We start from the raw sequence: 19930 nt of genomic DNA on the forward strand, positions 1-19930 counted from the left end.
CAGAGTAGGAGAAGCAGTGGCGTAAATAATAAAATGACTGATAGCTGAATCACATTTAGCTGCTTCAGTGGAACCCTCAGAGCTGTCATTAGTGTTATTAATAACACCTGTGATACGTCAAAATGTGTTCTGTGAAACATGAGAATCCGGGAAAAAAGAAAAGTATCCACACTGTAAAGAGTAAAAAAGATAGAAGTAAGTGTAAAATGTAATATAATACAAAGCGTTAGGTTATATTGTTCTATTTAAAAGGTAACACCGATTCTATTCACTTATTAAAAATAATTTGCATGAACAAAAGTATAAGAAATAGACTATGTAGACAATAAATGACTTTCAATGCAAGTTGCAGCTTGAATTACTTCAACACACTATAAAAAGGGTTAGAGCGCCTCTGGTGGGAATTTCAGATGAACGCGTTTTACTAGAAGAAACATGCAGATCTGACCAGTAATCAGTTTCCGTCCCCACTGAGTCCCTGAAACATCCCTGAAGCTGACCTGAGACCAGCAGACTCTGAATAACTGAACTGTGAGGATCTGCTGCATCTTCTCTACCGGCAACGTGGCAAGACTTAAGAGTTGTAGGCTACTGTTTTTCCTCATGTACGCTACTATTCGAGGACGCGGTTACTCATGAGGATATGACACAGACAAGGCGTACAGTAATTTTGTTGTTCTGATTAGCATGAAGTTGGACGTGATTTATTCTTTTCCAGGCGTCTGGCAGTGCAGCTGTCAAACTCCTCAGGGCGTGCTCCACTGTTTACTTTCCGCTCATTGACACACAGGCTGGAGACACAACGCAAACAAGACGGAGATCAGGGATTATGCACATGCATACCCTGAGTAGCATGCATTTGATTCTTTTATTATTAGTGTCTTTTAGTAAGTTTTTTTCCTCTCTTAAGAATACTGTCTTCTGGTTTTTGGTTTTCAGTGCAGCAACAACACACATGGATCTCCGTATTTTGTGAACTTTATCCTCCCGTTATCATGTTGACTCGTTATCAGCTCATGTTGTGAGTTTCCTGTGAAATGATGTGGCAGTTGTGGATGTACTTTGACTGCGTGTGGCATGTGTGAGCCGTAAGTACCTAAGCAACCTTCTCTTTGTGTTGATTTTTTTGGCGGATTTTACATTCCTAGACAATGCAAATTTCCCGTTATTTACCTCAGGTGTTAAAGTAGGCCGGCCGTGTGTGAAGGAGGTCATCATGGATCACAGAGGATCTCACCCCCGGCCCCAGTCTGGCCGTCACTCCCACAGATCAAAAGACAAAGAGGACTACCAGCGGTATTCTCACCAGGACAGGGACCAGAGCTACCCACCACCAGATCCCAGAGAGAGGGACAGGCACTGGGCTCATGCTGATCCTCGCTACAGGGCTCATTTAACCAGTCCTCCTGCCAGACTGGACCAGTATCCTTACAGCACTCAGCAGTATCTTTATAACTATGGGCGACCAGAACACCAAAGACCCCAGTCCAGGTGAATATAAGCTATCTCCAGTCATTCATTTTAATTGTTCTTATTTTATCAATTGTGCAAAAGTGATTGCAACTGAACATTAGGAATAAGTTAATGATCATTTCTCTGTATGCAATGCAATAAACATCAATCTGATTAAAGTCATAACACTTTATGGTATGGTGTATGGATTTGGGGACAGCATGGTGATGCAGAAGCACAGTGTCAACCTTTTAACCTTGTAGCCTATGTGGGGTGGGGTTGATATTTCCCTTCCTGCTGCCAAGTGCAATGTCAGAATGGAAGGACTGAACAGATGAAGAAAATGAATAAATGCATTGATTTGTTTTCAGGCATGGGTATGACTATCCACCCAACAGTCATTGGGACTACAGGGAGAACTACGGTTATTATGACCATGACTATTACAGTGGACAGCAGGGTCGACCAGGTGCAGTGATACTACACAACTCTGTCAGGCAACAAAGCTTCTATCAGTAGGCATCTCGGCCCTTTAATGAGATGGTTTGTTACTCTGATCATTAAGATGCTGGCCAGTGGGTGCCCCAAGACTCATGGAGAACGGAGCGTTACCATGAAAGAGCATACAACCAGGAACACCCAGGGAGCTCCTACAATGAGGAATACAGGTGAACCACAAGTTTCTACCTCTGTGACAATCAACTCCTTTACAGATTTATAATTGAGAGAAGTAAGCGGATTTCAAATTCAAATTTAATGGTTTTGGAAAACCCAAAAGTCACTGGAAGATATAAAGGCCTCAATAGGAATCAGAGGATCTTTAATCTTTGTAATGACACTCGTCTGGGAGACAAGTATACATTAATAATCAGTATGCACATTTTACATTAATGTATGAATGTATGCATATTGAGTAATAGTGAAATGTACTTGCTGAAGTATTATAAGTTATATATCAATGAGGTGCCTTCTTGAAGAATGTTCCACCTTTGCAAAGTAATTTATATTGTTGTCCTTTCCTGTGTCATGATTGTATTTTACACTTTGGTTGAACTCCTTTGGCTTGAGTGGTCTGAAGTCAAATTGGGGGAAGAATTGTCCAAGTTGTGATCATACAATGGCACATTAAATTAAGAAGTTAAAGGCAGTGGCTTTACCTACAAAGGCATCATCACCCTTGTTCACCAGCCAAGACCTAAGAATAACCTGAACAAATCAGCAATACACAGTGTTTTGGAGAAAACAAAAATGACTAGTGACTAAGTACCTTAATGAACTTCAGCTTTCATTGAGCATTTTTGTCTGTGTTTGATTAGACACAGAAGCTATTGCTGTTAATGATAATGTCCATAGTCTCATTTATTGCAAACATACTGCTTGTTGCAACTTCCTGCATTGTCAAATCTGTGTGCAATAGGGTTTTGTCTTGACAAGACAAAGCTGATACTCTGCACATGTATCAAAAGCAAATGTTTTCATGATATAATCACAGGTTCATTCACTGTATATCCTTGGCACCAATAGAAAATATCAAAATGTATTATTTTTTTATTTCTTCTAGGTATGACGAAGGGAGAGACAACTCCCAGCATAATGTCTATGACTACGAGGATAATCCCTCCAGAGAGAACGAAGAGGTTTCCTCTTATTACCATGGGACGTTAGAAAGTTCCAAAAACTCAGGGTTATCATCCAGCAGCTATGAACTGAGTCAATACATAAATGGAGCTGAACACAATGACCCTGGCCCACAACCTGCTCACACATCTGATGCAGGTGAGTATACAGTTAAAGCTGTTTTCTCTCAGGTTCACTTTACGTAGTGTTCATAATGACACATCTCCTCAGAGCATGGAGCTGTGTGTCAGATGTCGGCTCCTCTGAAGTACTCAATCCCTCATGCGGTTGTCAGCTTTGGACCTGCAGGCCAGCTGATACGGGTCACTCCAGGCTTTTCCACGCAGGAGAATGTCAGCCAGCTGGAAATCCACAGTCTAGAAGTAGGTTCAACATTTGCATGCACTGATGACATTAAAGTAGATACTCGTGTGTCTTTTCTCCAACTTCAGTAAGTTTGGTTTACAGAAGGAGCATCTTTCTTCAGGGACTTGCAAATTCATCTCTTTATTAATGCACACAATGTCCCTTTGAATTAGTCTTTCCTGTTGGAGCGATAGAACACTTCCCGTTTCATGTCTTTTACTCACATCTACATGCCACAAACTCAACCAGTGTATGGTATGATTTGTATGGTATGAAATGTAAATAGAGAGGGAATTTTACAGTGAAAATATAGACAGCAAGAGGGTGTTTACTATGTTAGCACAGTCTTTACATGTGATAGACTGAGGAGAACAAAACAAACAAAATTACAGATTACATATAACTCCCTCATTTTATACACCTCACACATATGCCATTATGGATCTGCTTATCATTTTTTCTATAATGTACCCGGATAACAATTCATTAACCCATATTAAACTTCATTAGTCCACTGTTATCTGTTATGTGATACTGTATATATTTAAAGTCCAACACAAACATAACTGACTTAACCATACAGATTGATTGAAGTTAAATTTGTTCCCTTTAAATGTAATGTAAATTTATTCCATAGTCTTTTATAATTCTCATTTTTCTTGTCTGTTTTAATAACATTATCTCATATGATGTTCTAATTAATAAATCTAACCCGTTTTTGAATGATGGCACTTTGGACTCTTCTATTCCCCACCATGAGGCTGACATTTTTGTTTTTCAATCAAACATCTGAACAACTATTGAATGGATTATTATGAAATGTGGTACAGTTATCCATGATGCCCAGAGGATAGACTCTAATGACTATGGTGCCCCAGACTTTTCCTCTAGTTCCATCAGAAAGTAAACATTTATAGTTTTCAGTGAAATGTCTAAACAACTTTTAGATTATTTGCCATGAAATTTGGCACATACATCCATGTTCAGCTCCAAATTAATTGTAATAAATGTGGCCTGTAACTGTCGACCTTTTGTCCAGCACCACCATCAGGTCAAACTTCTTATTTGTCCTTTATGACCAAATGTTAGCATGGTGACATGCTAAACTTAGACGGTGTTGTCACTGTCGCAGTGAGCATTTTAATGTTCTTTTGGCCAATAGTACAGCCTCACAGAGCTGCTAGATGGCGTGTTAAAACTAAAATCATTAAAGATCCTGTGTTCTTTTTACTTGGTATAACCTCTAAGAATTTGTCACTTTCCTTTCTGAGACCTCTCCCACTGTCACCTTGTGGTACAAAGAGACCTTTAATGTGTAACCTTACAGGAGGTCAGGTAAGGTCAGGAGCTCATAAAGTTAACAGTCATTTCTAAATATTTGGTAGCCACTTCTAGACTATCTCCCTCCAGATAGTTACAACGTATTCCTTGAAACGGGACAGAATACAGGCAGTGATCACACTCATTTTGAATCACTTAATTTGTTTATTAGCATTGTTTGGTACATACATTTCTCACTCTGTATTTCTGTTGGCTTTTTCATCTTTATTTTTCCACAGGTCATCCTGAGTGAGACACAGGAACAGCAGGAGATGAGAAACTTCCCTGGGCCCTTAACTAGGTATTGATTTTGCCATTTGTTTTGCAATTATGAAACTGAAAATGCTCACTACTAAATTATCTTATCAAATAATATTTCCTCACCACCAGAATTCCATCTGCTGGATGTCATGGATGTCTGAATTATTTACTTGCCCTCTTCAGACAAAGAAAAGGTTATATCTCAAATTCAATGTCTGAATGTTGAGTGTATTTGACAGTTTTTCATGTTTTTGAAGGGAGGATTTGCACAAAGTAGATGCTATAGAATTTGCCCACCAGAGGGCAGGCGCCTGCATGAGAGATGACAAACTGCATGATAAGAACTCTGCTGCCCTCTTGTGGAATCTACTGATACTGCTGTGCAGGCAGAATGGAGTGAGTGGGTCATGTCTTAATATTGTGTAGAATTAATACACATTTGGCTTGCCATCAAACAGCCATCAAAGTAATCATCAGTATCATGTTTTTCAATACAATTCTCACTTATATTTCCATTGTTTCAGCAAATAGTTGGGTCAGATATTGCCGAGCTGCTTATGCAGGACTCACATTCAGATGGAAGCTGGGAGTCAGATGCTCCTACACTCATTGACTTCAGTGAGGGCACAACTGCTGAAGCACCACCCTGCAAAGGAGATGACCTGCTCACAGGAAACTGCACCAGCTTCAGCTCTGAGAGCTCTAAGAAGGCCCTGCAGAGCTATACCCAACTGCTGCTGGCTGGAAGAAAGAAGGTTTCTACATCTAATCATCTGATCTTCTGTTTAGCTTCTTTTAGTCATCTCAGTGTTACAGCAAATGTCATAATATACTGTAAATCTTTAGAGTAGCGTATTAATATTCATACATAGTGACAGACTGTCCTCCAAAACAGATACCTCAGGGCAGGGCTGTAAAAAATAAGGAATGATGTATTTTGGCACAGTATTGTTGTGTCAAAGGATATAACTGATTGGTGTGATCTGAAAGCTATAACCACAGGTCGGCATTAACAATGTGGCTCAAAGTTGTGCCTGGGTCATTCACAGGAGGACAACCTCGTTAATTATTGATACTAATTTTCATAGATCTCATATTGTGCTGGGATCTGAATGTTTGTCCACTCACACTTTCTCATGTGATTTCCAGGAGGCCTTGGACTCGGCTATGAGCAACGGCCTCTGGGGGCACGCACTTTTTCTGGCCAGCAAAATGGACAACAGGTCCTATACCACTGTGCTGAACAGGTGAGAAAAGCAAAGTAATTTGAGACATGACAGCTGCAAGAAATCAGTGTACAATTCCACACATGAGTGGTAATTTGTGAAGAAATGCTCCCACTGACACTTGTGGTCTGCTTAAAACTTAAGTTACAGCTACAAGCAAATATGGACAGTATTTCTGTCACTTGTATTTGGAGTACATCCTCAGCTTCCTGTGTGTGATTTTTAGCCACGCTAGGGGCAGGGCTCTGGGCATGGTAATGTCAGTCGGTTGGTTTGTCCACCCTCTTGGTCGAGACAGAACTAAATTATTGGATGGATTGCTATGAAATTTTGTACAGACAATCGTAATCCCCAGGGGATAAGACCCTCTGGCTTTGGGGATTCTTTGATGTTTCCTCTAGTGTCACCATGAGGTTGACATTTGTGGTTTTGAGTGGAATGTCTCAACAAGCCTGTCTAGCAACCATTTGTGATTATGACCTGAAGAAGTGATGCAGTTCAGATGGCATCAATACAAGGTGTCTTCCTTCTCAGGAGGAGGTGTGTTGGGTGGATGGCTAGATATTTAGTTAGATGCGAAAAAGGCAAAAACTGGACTTAGCCATTTTTCGAAATCAGTATATTATGCTTCTATTTTGGAAAGCAGCATATTACGCTCCAATGGGTTGATCTGAAAATGCTTCAATGGGTTGTTCTGGAGTCCATGGTGGAGACGACCTATGTGGTCGTTTAATTTGCAGGACTTTTGTCTCAACAATTATTGGGTGGATGGGCATAAAATTTGGTACAAACATTTAAGTACCCCTCAGAAGGAATTGTTGGTGATCCCTTAACTTTTGTGCTAGCACCATCATCATGTCAAAATTTACATTTGTCTAATACTTTGATTCATGATGAAATACCTGCTGAACGAGTGACATTCCCATCAGCATAAGGTGCACTTTTTGTTTAGTGTTAATTAACAACTGTTAGCATGCTAACAAACCAAACTAAGGTGGTAAACATTATACCAGCTTAACATCAGCCTCTTAGCATTGTCATTGCGAGCATGTTAGCATGCAGATGTGAGCATTTAGCTAAAAGCATGGCAATGCCCAAGTAGACTGTCACAGAGCCACTAGTGTGGCTTTAGACTCTTGGTTTTTTTCAATTTGTGGAACTTAATGATCATGATTTTTTTCGGGTATAATTGCATCTTCAATCAATATGTCCCTGTTCTGAACAGATGATGAGACAATTCAGTAAATAAAACTAAATCAACTGATCACACTCCTCATCATCATATCCTATAGCATTTGGCTGCTTATACTTGTGACTTGTGTAGCACATGGCAAGGAAAAGACAGGACACCTACTCCGTCTAACAAGTCTCGTGACTTTCCTACAGCCATGTGTCCAAAAATAAAGCGCTTTATTTAGAATTTACAGGAGGTAATTAATGAAAGCAAGTAGAGGTAAAACCTCTGGAACACTTCAACTTGGCCTCTTTCAAAAAAAACCCAAAACATTTCATGAGGTGATATGTATGATGTAGTTTGTTTATTGATTCTATTTGTAATATGTACTTGTCCTGCAAGTAGTCAAAGGTGGAAACTCATTTATTTCTTTGCGCTCACAAAATGTCATTACTTGCTACCTTGTTTTTCAGGGCTCACATTTGCTTCTGAGTTATTTATAATTTGCACAGGGTAGTCTTATTGCAGTACATACCAGAGACCATTAACACTTTGCTGAAAGTGTAAATCACCTGGCTTGACATACAGTACATTCAATTAAAGCATTTTAATCTGTACACACCAGTCATTAGGAATTGACCCTTTCCAACTGGAGAACTGTCCTGAGTGAGTGCCCCATGTTTAATATGGTAAACTGTTTATACTTTATCTCTAAACTGTAGTTTTTGTGTACTATTTATTATGTAACCCAATCCATTTTACAGACTATTTTGGCATGAGCAGTATGTCCCACAGCAGCAGCATATGTCTGGGTGTCATTGGAGGAATGTGTGGGGGAGGGCTAACAGATAGCCAGACTGATTTTTATTTGTGATTGACAAGAAGGGCAGAACATGAGCTATCAGATATATATATATATATATATATATATATATATATATATACATATATATATATGTGTGTGTGTGTGTGTGTGTGTGTGTGTATAGATAGATAGATAGATAGATGCTTTATTGTCATTGCATGTTACACACAACAAAACTTGGTTTGACAACAATCCACTTAGCAATGTATGTATGTGTGTGTGTGTGTGTGTGTGTGTGTGTGTGTGTGTGTGTATATATGTATGTATATGTATATATATGTGTGTGTGTGTGTGTGTGTGTGTGTGTGTGTGTGTGAGATATATAATCATATATAGGCAATGTAAAAATAAAATACAATATGTGGGGCACAAACAGTTAAACTGTTATTTCACTTATTTGCATTAACAGCAGTTGGGTATTGCACTTGGGGACAGGGGTTTGGTTGTATTGTTGGGGCTGGGAAGGGAGCCTGTTTGTCTGTGTGTGTATGGTTCTGAGCCTGCCTACAGCAGAGGTGCTCTTTAAATGTTCTGTTTTAGTACAGAATTTGGCTTCTGGCATGTAATAAAGCCTTAGTTAAGATATGCAATGACACAAAGGCTCTGTTGGTAGGTTTACAGGCCAGCTAACAGCCAGTGATCCCCTTCAGACTATCTTCCAACTACTGTCCGGGAGAATCCCTTCTGTGGCCACGGTAAAACACCTAGAACATAGCTGTTCATACATCCCAATCTTTACAATTTCAATTGTATTTTAAAGATGTCAGTCTGTATCTTATTAAGCATGAAGAGTTTTGATAGTGATGTTTTGTGCCCAGTGCTGTGGAAATGAAAAGTGGGGTGACTGGAGGCCCCATCTGGCCGTTATGCTCTCCAATGAGACGGGAGATCCTGCCGTCCAACAGAAGGCCATCATCACCATGGGGGACACACTAGGTATGGAAGCACTGACTGACTGACAGGTTGTGATACTGTTTCTGCATAGATATACAAGGTGATTGTTTTGTGCTTCTCTTCTGCATGCAGCCTCCAGAGGCCTCATACATGCCGCCCACGTCTGCTACCTGACAGCCAGTGTTCCCTTTGGGGTGTTCATGCAGAAGGCAGCGAGACTGGTACTTCTAGGCAGCAGCCACAGGTGAGCTGTGCTTGGACCTTGATGCCATTCATCAGTCTAATTGGTGTTCAGCTTTATCAGCTTCATATTTAATGGAATTGTAAAACTGAAATTGAACATAATTTTCTGGTGAAAGAAACTATTTGTGTAAAAGAAAAAGAATTACAAGAAATTAACACAAGACAAGAGATTTCTCCTTATGCCGCTTATTTTAATCTTAGTTTTGTCTTCTTACTTGTAGCCTCAGGATATTGTTTCGTTAAATTATTTTATTTATGTCTGATTATTTGTTACTGTATGGTCTGATTTTTGCTGCCGTGCTTCACTGTATTCCATGAGTGGATCATTTGTCATTATTCATCATCTACATGCTCCTCTGCTCTTCTCTCATATAATGTCATCTTTAATTATTTCTCCTTCAGGCAGTCCTTTGAATACTTTGCCACAAACTTTGCCATCCAGTGCACTGAGTTGTATGAGTACTGCCAGACACTTGGGGGCAAATGCCTTTCAATCCCATCCTTTCAGGTAGCTCCCATTTATATCTGATCTCAATGCCTTCCAGCATCAGTCTAACAAAGGCATTTGCATCATTAAAAAAAATGTAGGATAAAGAAATTGCAATTTTTACATGTATGTGATTCTTAATATTGCTGTGTGGTTGTCAGGTGTATAAGTTCCTGTATGCCAGTCGACTTCTAGACTGTGGACTTGCATCTCAAGCCTTCCATTACTGCGAGGTGGTAGGACAGGCGATCCTCAGACAGACTGAGCCTTTCTTTGTCTTGACCGAAGAGGTTATTAAGGTATTCACACGTTTCTCCACAGACAATATACTTACTATGTCTTACACATTTAATAAGTGCATCTGTGTGTGTCAATGAAGGTCTACATAGATGTACTGTCTGTATCTTTTCTCCTGCAGTTGGCAGACAGGCTGAGACACTCTGAAGGTCAGTTCAGTGAAGCAGGGGTTTGCGGAGCTGGGCAGGAACCTGACTGGCTGAAACAACTACGTGCCAGGCATCATAGTTTACAGGTGACTCCTTCAGATCAGCTTCTCCGTGGCTTTTATTTCACATGGAGTTTCCATTAGTGGAGCTTACATTGTTGTCCATTTTGTGCTTGTAAAATTTATTTGGCTTTCAATGGCTACCTTAATGTAGCAAAACTTCTTTTAGCCACACTAGCAGCATTGGCACTATAGAGCCTTTTCACAGCAGATATTTTGACATGTCAAACACAGTTATAATCAATAACATTAACAGCAGGTCAACGTTTTCACTTATCTATTGAAATATCTAATCATCTACTAGATGGTTTGCCACAACATTCACAGACATTCATGGTACCCAGTCCGTGTAATGAATTTGGTGATCCCCTGACTTTTCCTGTAGTGCCACCATGAAGGGTACAGACAATTATGTACTTTGCAGGATGAAATATAATAACTCTGTTGATCCCTTGACTTTTCATTTAGTGCCATCGTCAGGTCAAAATTTTACTTTGTCCAATACTTTGGTTAATGGCCGAATCCCTGAAAAATTAATTACATTTCCAACGGCCTAAGCTGTACTTTGTGTTTAGGGTAATTAGCAAATGCATGCTAACAGACTGCACTTAGATGGTGGACAATACATCTGCTAAATATTAGCATGTTAACATTGTAATTGTGAGCATGATATATCTATCATGCTAAAGTTAGCATATATTTAATATATGTCTTAACTTGTTTTTGTTATTATGCTCAGACGGGGAGTTATGACTTCATTGAAACATACCATCCACCTCCTGAGGGACATGCTGTGGTCAATGACAAAAAGTTATCAGGTAGATTTTTTGTCCTTTCATTTTTTCTAATGATGCACTATATGGTGCCTGTTTGCCACCAGAGAGTAGTGTCTTCTGCCCCTGCTTTCATGTACAAATGTTAATGAAGTACTAACAAATGTTGCTCTCATTTTCTACAGAATCTGACCTGGATGACCCAAGGTTCAATGACATCCACAGTCCAGAGCCTGAACTGCTTTATTACAGAGGCACTGAGGATCAAGAAACCCCTGTACATCAACTTCAAGAAAGAAACGAGGAAATGGTAGCTTTGTCAGGGGACATCAGAGGACCTCAGGAATGGTACAAATTATACAGCAGCATGCCTTATCCACTTAAGTCTACCACATAGATGAAAACCCTTACTGCACATGTGATATCCAGTCCTAAAAGACCCTGTTAAATCACTGTCCTCTCCCTGTTGCTTTGTTTAGGCCACAGGCCAATCCTCTGATGCCAGTAGCAGTGGGTTATGCTCCCCCAGCGCCTACAGTTGCTGGAAGCCAAGACTTCAGTTATCATAACACAGATAGTGCTGAAGTTGGAACTGCCTTGCCACATTGTCCTCTGAGTGATTTGCCATCAGCAGCAGAGGGTGAGTATCTAATGTTAGAGAGCATTCATTCCTTTCTTTATTCATATATTTACTATGGGCTGTGGGGAGTCAGCTTGTGTGATATTTTGATTTTATTGCTCCTACAGGTGCTGGGTTGTCCCCTGTAGTAGGCACTGTGAGTAAAGTTAGTAATATTCCTTAATAAAAAGGCGGGGAACACAAAGATGGCAACCTACTGGTCGGATTCAATCACATTTTGCTAGATTTTTATTACTAAAATTAAATTCCTTGCTAAAAGATTTAATGTGTTACCACTGTAAATAGAATGTTTAAAGATTTTAACCTTCTTAAGTGTATAGAGCATTGATAAGTGTTTCCAAAAGTTACCTGGACATTTGTTGTTGTCTGTATTTGCCTTTGGAGATGGGGGGTCAGATGCCGGAGGTCGACATCAGTCAGCAGGGGCCAATGCAGCAGAGCATCCCGCAAGGTTTTGAGGCCTCCAAGCAGATCAACGAGCCTCCTAAACAGGTGGGTGAGGTCCATGTCATATTGACACCTGTTAAACCACATTAGAATCATTTGACATGTGTCTCACTGTCTCTGTGTTATAATCAGAGCACCAAGACGGGGTGGTTTAGTGGTTGGTTCAAATCAAAATCCAAAGATGTCCAAAAGGAGAGCTCAGAGCAGAGAAGCCCAGCTCAGACAGTAAGAGTCAGAGTAAATATATGTTACACTGTTCAGTTATAATTAAGTTTTCAATTTGGTGATGTAAGATACTATTTTTATTTTCCCAGGAGCTACCACCCACTACTGACTTCTGTCCTCCTCCTCCGCCTGCTATTGTCTCCCCTGGCATGTTTCCATCCATCCAGCCCTCCTCAGCTGGAGTCAATCCTTTCTCAAGGAAAGCAGGTGAGTTTTGTAATGACCAATGTCAGTGTTGTTCAATCATCCTTGATTTTTCAATTAGGTGAGTCATAAATATGTCACCAAGTTTCACATACTGATAATGTTATGAAGGGGCCCCCTAGAGGAGCAGTGACCTTGTGTAGCTGCCATTAACACACTTGCTGACCAGCGTGTTCGATTTCATATTTGGCAGAAGTACAGTCATGATATGCAGCTTGCATTTATTTAGCGCTGAAATTTAAATCATTGCGGTGGTTTGGCTGTCACTGGTGATATTTTACCTACGTTTAATTATGCAAATGTGATAGTTTACTATATTTATCCATGTATTCCACATAGGCCAGCAGCTGGGGTAGAAACCCTGTCAACACCACTAGCCTGTATTACAGGTAAAATAAATTTCTTTAAGAGAAATATACAGTATCGGTACCATTTTAAACGATCAATGATTCACATCTAAATCTTATGTTCGCAGGACCACTGACACCACTAAAACCAAAGACGGGATACTGCACTACCAACCATTAATGTTGGCTTTAAGTCTAATGAGAACTTCACCTGGGCTTGGAAAGACACCAATAAGATCCATACTGCTCACCACCATCCATGTTTCTTTTTTAAGGATGCCCTTTTAAACCCCCTTAGCTTGCACACCATCATGTTGCATGTTAGCTACAGAAATACACTAGATGAACTAGCACAGTAACTCATATTGCAGGGAGCTAAAACAGTTGAGATGTGCTTCATAAAAGCTGACAGCAGGGGAATTACCAGTGGATGCAGGATACGTTAGGGGTAAGGAATATCTTAACTGACCTCAGTAACCATTTATGCATGATGGATCTGACCAGAAATATTGATGCCAGCAACACTTAGGCAAGTTATACTCTAGCAGAAAAAGTTTGAAATAGCTGGTGCAAATGACCACCTAAGTGCCCAGTGAGTATGTCACTAGACTCTCACAGCCCAGACCACTCTTAAATAATTATCCATGCTATATATTGCAAACGCTACACATTTAATAAAGGTATTATATTTAAAATGGGTAAATCTACCAGTACCACTGCATTATATTTTAATGATAAAATGCCAATGCAAAAATACATTCAAGCATATATGAGATCCAAGCTAAAATGTAACCTAATGCTGTAGTGATTTATTAGCCTCACAGAAGTCAGCTTCAATCTTGCAAGCTGAGTAAGCGGAATCTGTAGCCTGGCTAGTTCATTAAAGCACAAAGTCAGCAACATTTGGTTAGTTTTCCAATCTGTAAAGTGAAATAGTTTTAGTTTTAATTATATATGAGACATATAAAGAAAAAAATGGAAGAGTGTTGTCATGCTGCCAAGATGGATGGTACCACATGACAGGTGGGAGAGGGAAGAGTGGGAAAGACCTCGGCCAGGCAAACAGCCAGCATGTCCTATACCTCTTCCCCCGGCCAGCAGACACTTACAGGATAACATCATGTGCTGAGGGTTAGGGTTACGCTAAAATGTATATAAAGCACACAGTAATATATATCCTTGGAATAAAATTTTGAACAAAGTTGATAAATTATCCTGTCACCTTGTAAACATGTTTTTGATATCATGTATATGTATGTCATGTGACTTATATATGTATTTTTACAATATATGTACATGGTTTTTTTGTACCTCTGTGCCAGCAGCTGAAATGTATTAACTACCAGTTTATCTGTGCATTCTTGCCTCAAAGTAATTTTTCACTATTACAAAATGTAAAAACTTTATCTACAGTCAGTATGTGGTTGTTTTTTTATGACATACCACTCACTTAATAGCAAAATCAAGTCACATATTGAATAAATATGTCTTGCAAAGAAATAAGGGTGCCAAAGGGAGCTTCTCACTAAGTGGAGAGCAAGTGACAACATGGCAGGTGCTGTCTCCTTTTACGATTACTCTGCAGGAGCCAAGTGTGAGTTAGGCACACTGGCACACACTAGCACACATAGATATCCAGGATGTGTGTCACCGCTCACTGCTGCCTGCCAATTATGTGTCAGAGCATAAAAACATTCAGAATTGATAGCTTTATGAAAGACAAGTGGCATCCCAAAATCTCTCAATATGTACAAGTCTCCTTAAATGTTCTTTTGGTTGGATTAGTTTGGTTTATCCTACTTGTTTTAAAGTGAGCAGACAATATTATTAGTTAAAGAAAGGCCCGATGACTTTATTTCGAAGAATTACCATCTGGTAGAAATTTATTGAGATTCACCTTCACAATAAAATTTTATTATTACAAGTTTGCATTGTTGGTTCCCTTTAATCCACTAAGAAGACGCACATGCAAACCAAACATGGTTGTTGTGCTCATCAATATGATTAAAACAACAGTTTACAACTAACATTCAGATAATTCATTAATATTACAAGTTCAGACTAACACATGTAGATGTAAATGATATCATAAGTGCACTTAACTTGCTTAATAATACAATTCCTGCAGTTTGATTTGGGGTTAATTTCCATTTTATATCAGGTAAGATGCTGTGTGTGTGTTACTGTTTAAAAATCTTAGCAAATAATACTGCATGTGCTGCTCAACAGAGTTGTTGAAAACCACCCTCACTAATGTGCTCCCAACTTCTAGGCTTTCCTCTGCACAAAAGTTCCATTTCTTGAAAAAAAAACACTTTCTTAACCCCAAATAGTTTGATTGCATATAAAATGATATGATGCATACTGAAGTAAACTATAAAGCCACTTATCAAACAAAACCTCCAGCAAAATAAAAAGAAGGCACCACAACTACAAAATAATAGGACTGTACTGACTTTGTATTGCCCTGGCAAAAAAGCAGTCATGACTGACTGGTTAGCAAGCTACACTGAACTTAGAAAAAGCTGGACTGGTCTATAAATGTGGTCGCAGTAGTGTTCCTTAAGAGTTGCCACCCCAAAATCTATGTTGGAGCACAAGTGACAACAGTGTTGTCGCAATTCTTATTTGTGCTGCTTGCATCAATAAAAAGTACAAAGTCCAAAATTCATGTGAAAAAATAACAAGACCATAAATGTCTGACCACAATCAAATAGTAACTGGCAAAGGTAAACAGTGCACCTGAGAATAAACATTTAAAACATTAATGTTGGTGGATTTGTTGTATGCATATACAACATTACACTGATGGTTGAGGGTTGAGACGTTAAGCTGTCACTCCATCTGTCAGGGTACTATAATGTACTAGCTGCCTACAGTCCTAAACTGTACAACAAAGCTGTCATCTATGTTTGGCAAATGTCACTGATGCTAAAGTCAGGTATTTAAATCTCTATGTATCTATAAATTCAGGGTGAGGAAGTGATGGGCCCTCTGAAATGCCATGCTCAGTGCCATCCCTTCTTGAATCAGTCAGCATGTCCCACCTTGCCCACCAGATTCAAAATGGTCTAGACATAGATACATTAGTGCATTGTTGGATGCCATTCATCATGATAAACCACCTGCATCTCTTAAATGCAATATTGTGTATGTTATTAATTGCATATATATTCACACCTTTAGAAGGGGCTAATGCTCTTGTAACCATTGGCACATTAAGCTGTCAGCTCCAGTGTCTGCTGTGCTAATGGAAACTTTCATCCCACAACATTCTCATGAGACAACCCAGTGCCATGAGGAGAGGGGGCTGTGTGCATAATAAAATAGTAAACGCATGAGGCACAATCATGATAACCTTAACATAAACTGGTGCCCTAGGACCTTGAATGGATCCAATGTCTCTGAAACTGAATTACTGATAAGTTTATCATTCAATAAAACTGATACCACTGCATTTGGATATAAGGTTGTAAATTAAATGAACAGTACTAGCACAGTGATGGAGGTGTACAGTACCTGTCTTTAAAAAGATTCAGACATTCTTGTCGCTGTGGCTCAGCATATGCTGTGCAAGCTTTGCGTCACACTGGAAAGATTTGTCACACTCCACACAGACAAAGATCCTCCCAGCACAGGTTTGCTCCTGGTGAAGCTTCAGTGCAGCTAGGTTACTAAAGTTCTTGCTGCAGCCAGTGCAGCTGTGGGGTTTCTCTTTATTGTGAATGTACTGGTGGCGAATGAGGCGGGAAGGCATGGCGAACGACACGCCGCACTCTGTACACTTGTGGGGCCGCTCTCCACTGTGAATGGCCTCGTGCTCGGTCAGGTTGGAGGACTTTGTGAAACACTTGGAGCACACCGAGCAGACGTACGGACGCACTCCTGTGTGGGTCTTCTGGTGCTCTGCCATACGACTGGCCAGAGCAAATGTCTTCCCACAGTCGGGGCAGGAGAAAGGCCTCACTCCCAGGTGCTTGCGCTCGTGACGCTTCAGGGAGAGAGGTTTATTAAAGGTCTTCTCACAGTGAGCGCACGGGAAGGGCTTGTCATTGGTGTGCATATTCCGCTCGTGCTTTCGCAGGTCAGAGGAGCGTATGAAATCCTTGCCGCAAGTGTCACAGACATAGGGCTTTTCACCTGTGTGTGTGCGGATATGCTTGCGGTAATCTGAGGACCAGATGTAAGTCTTGACACAGAAGGGGCAGTGATATGGTCTTTCACCCGTGTGTAGACGCTTGTGCTGCTGCAGCGTCCCCTGGTGAGAGTATGCCTTGCCACATATGTCACACACATGGGGCTTGAGGCCCGTGTGTGTCTGTAAGTGACTCTGTAAGTTGCAGAGCTTCTTAAAAGCCCAGGGGCAGTGTGTGCACTTGAAGGGACGGTGCTCTGTGTCAACTCCACTACGTTTTTTCATTGCTGCTAAAAGTCGAGGGATCTTCTTGTCTTCACACTTCTCAAGTAATTTCTCATCAGGAGGATTATTTCCATTCTTCTTTTTATTCACAGCTTCACCTGGGGCACATTCCTCTACATTCTGCTCTCTGAGCTTAGGTGCTCTCTGTTTGACAGAAGTATCATTTTGTACCTCACGAGTCTTGAGGTATTTTGAGCAGTTCCTTTTCTCCTTTTTCAGTGAATCCAAGTGCACTTCATTAGCTCTATATATTTTATTGTTCTCAGCATATTCAGAGCATTGTAACAATTCTCCACTGCTGTTATCTTGGTCATCATTAAGTCCTGATTCATGTCCTGGTGACAGCTCGGCAAATTTCTCCACAAGAGACCAGTTTGGTGTTTGAGGGTTAAGATAAAGGATTCCAGTGTCAGTACTCTCTGAAAGTGAGTCCATACCAGTACAAAAACCTCCAAATGAGGAGTCAGTCTTCACATTATTACCTGAGATCTGTCCACTCGGAAGAGACTGAGTGACATAATGCCTTTCTTGATGTTTCCTTTTGCTTCTCTTTAAAACACCTGCTTTTTCAGTCATCTTTGGGGACATTTCTTCAGCCATGGTCAATTTTATGGTGGGGCATGAAATCACCTGCATGAGGTTCAAGATGTTGAGGGCTTTCCTGACACAATTCCTCCTTAAAAAGACCTAAAAATAATAAAATACATAAACATCTTATTAGCATCCTATTCAACATCTCAGAATTGTTTTTGTTTTTTTGTTTTTTGTTAATATAAATGATCATTATCACAGATGTGTCATATTAATGCATCTTCTTTATCTATAACCAGCCTACTGGCAACTTCTTTTCTGCAGTATATACTAGTATCCTGGAAACATCCTACATATAACCTTCAGGGACATGCCATACAGTCATGTGACAGATATCCTGAGCTCTATATTATTTGTCAATATAATTCAAACGCTCTCTCAGTTGACCTCATAAATGTTTCCTTCATAAATGAAAAACATTTTTACAGCACTACTTACCCTGCGGTCTCCCTCCGTGCAGGTCAAGTCCAGGAGATGCCACAGAGTTATACTAGCCGCGGGTCTACCCTGTGGGTGTTACCGGGCGGAGTTTGGCAGCAGGGTCGCTCTGGGTCAGCATCTATCCTGCTAGTCAGCAACAGCAGTGATATCCTCAGAGCCTGGCTCAGCTTACTTCCACTGATTTAGCTTGCCACCCGTGTGTGTAGCCTCATGAGTAACTTACACAGTCTGTTTCAAAGATTGAGAACTTTAAATTGTCTAAACTTTAAATTTGAGATGTCATAAGACGGGAATTTGTCGTTCTTTAACTAAGGTAGATGCTACTTTTTTGCAGCATTCATGCTTTTTAGGTTATTTACGTGAGTTGCTTGTGTTTCGCCTGTCAGCTCTCTTCAATGTGTTAAAGGCAGGGGAAGGCTTATTAAGTATTTTAAATTAACTATTTTTTCGAAACAAATACCTTGTAAAAGGGTGAAAAAAGCTAATATTTAGCTACGGCTATTATTTAAACTTGAGTTTGTTCTTCCTCCGTGGCGCATTGATATTTCAATTTATCAATTTAGGTGATGAGGTCACATGCCCGTTAATGAACGCACCAATTAAGACAAGTATTCAGTCCAGTGAAGCCCACGTTTCTAAATAAATACTAAAGTAATAAACTTGAATGATATTTCTATAGAAATGTCTGTTTAAGGTATGTTGGAGAGAGTTCAGCCCATTCACACTTATATTTTTAAATTCTGAATCATTGATGATGCGTTTTATATTACAGCAAATCTACAGGGGCTTTTTGTTTTTTAAATTCGTGAGTATTTCCCAATAATGGCCTCAAGATGTCGCTGTTTACATGTTGTTTTTATGATCACATGAACCACAGATTATGGAAAATCACCAGCTCCATACAAAAACCCTCAATGGAAATTTTATCTTATAATACATCTCATTGTGGAAATGTGTGTTGCTGAACAATAACATGATGTTCTCAATTTAACATTTAAATCAGAGAGTAAAAAGGATGTATCCACTTCTCTTTTCATGGACACAGTTGGTCTTTGTTTTCAATTACGGTATTTTTCAGGAACTAATTTCTGTGTCCAAATATGCTTCAAAAATGAAAATGGGGAATGGATTTATTATGTATGATGTGGTTTTGAGAACACTATGTACCTTTATTGTTCTCACGTCTTGATAAATAAGTTGCAATTCATTTTTTTGTCAGTAGATGACCTCATATCCCTTTACTAACCATTAACCATTCATAACAAACAGATTGGTCTTCATGTTGGTAGAATTCAGTGAGGAGGATGGCGGTGTTGGACATTTGCTTGTGCTATAATCAGTCTCTTACTTTAATTCATCAGTTTGGGGAAATCTTTTTCGAATGCTTTGTCTCTTCTGAGTGTCTCTTGAAATGAGATTCATGAATCGGACA

General features: G+C 39.8%; 2 protein-coding genes across 3 annotated transcripts; one reads left to right on the plus strand and one right to left on the minus strand.

The window, feature by feature from the left end:
• Window positions 1–34: 34 nt before the first annotated feature.
• On the plus strand, window positions 35–14970 carry sec16b (SEC16 homolog B, endoplasmic reticulum export factor). Its single transcript, XM_044362319.1, has 26 exons — window positions 35–659; window positions 940–1088; window positions 1179–1491; window positions 1824–1921; window positions 2018–2120; window positions 3014–3228; window positions 3301–3452; window positions 4995–5056; window positions 5274–5412; window positions 5541–5771; window positions 6166–6263; window positions 8895–8976; window positions 9100–9217; window positions 9308–9419; window positions 9821–9926; window positions 10067–10204; window positions 10324–10437; window positions 11150–11228; window positions 11369–11531; window positions 11663–11823; window positions 11931–11959; window positions 12208–12315; window positions 12403–12495; window positions 12585–12702; window positions 13039–13088; window positions 13175–14970. The coding sequence occupies exons 3-25, from the start codon at window positions 1217–1219 to the stop codon at window positions 13053–13055; spliced, it is 2811 nt and encodes a 936-aa protein (XP_044218254.1). The 5' UTR covers window positions 35–659; window positions 940–1088; window positions 1179–1216; the 3' UTR covers window positions 13056–13088; window positions 13175–14970.
• On the minus strand, window positions 11969–18875 carry znf648 (zinc finger protein 648). Of its 2 annotated transcripts, XM_044362321.1 has the most exons (3): window positions 18496–18875; window positions 16566–18153; window positions 11969–12343 (listed from the first exon to the last, which is right to left on the minus strand). In XM_044362321.1, the coding sequence occupies exon 2, from the start codon at window positions 18100–18102 to the stop codon at window positions 16582–16584; it is 1521 nt and encodes a 506-aa protein (XP_044218256.1). In that variant the 5' UTR covers window positions 18103–18153; window positions 18496–18875; the 3' UTR covers window positions 11969–12343; window positions 16566–16581. The 2 variants fall into 2 exon arrangements, with proteins under 2 accessions (XP_044218256.1, XP_044218255.1); XM_044362320.1 differs by lacking the exon at window positions 11969–12343 and having other exon boundaries at window positions 15064–18153.
• Window positions 18876–19930: the final 1055 nt, after the last annotated feature.

The sequence above is a fragment of the Thunnus albacares genome, chromosome 9 (assembly GCF_914725855.1).
Source record: "Thunnus albacares chromosome 9, fThuAlb1.1, whole genome shotgun sequence".
Classification (NCBI taxonomy): Eukaryota; Metazoa; Chordata; class Actinopteri; order Scombriformes; family Scombridae; genus Thunnus; species Thunnus albacares.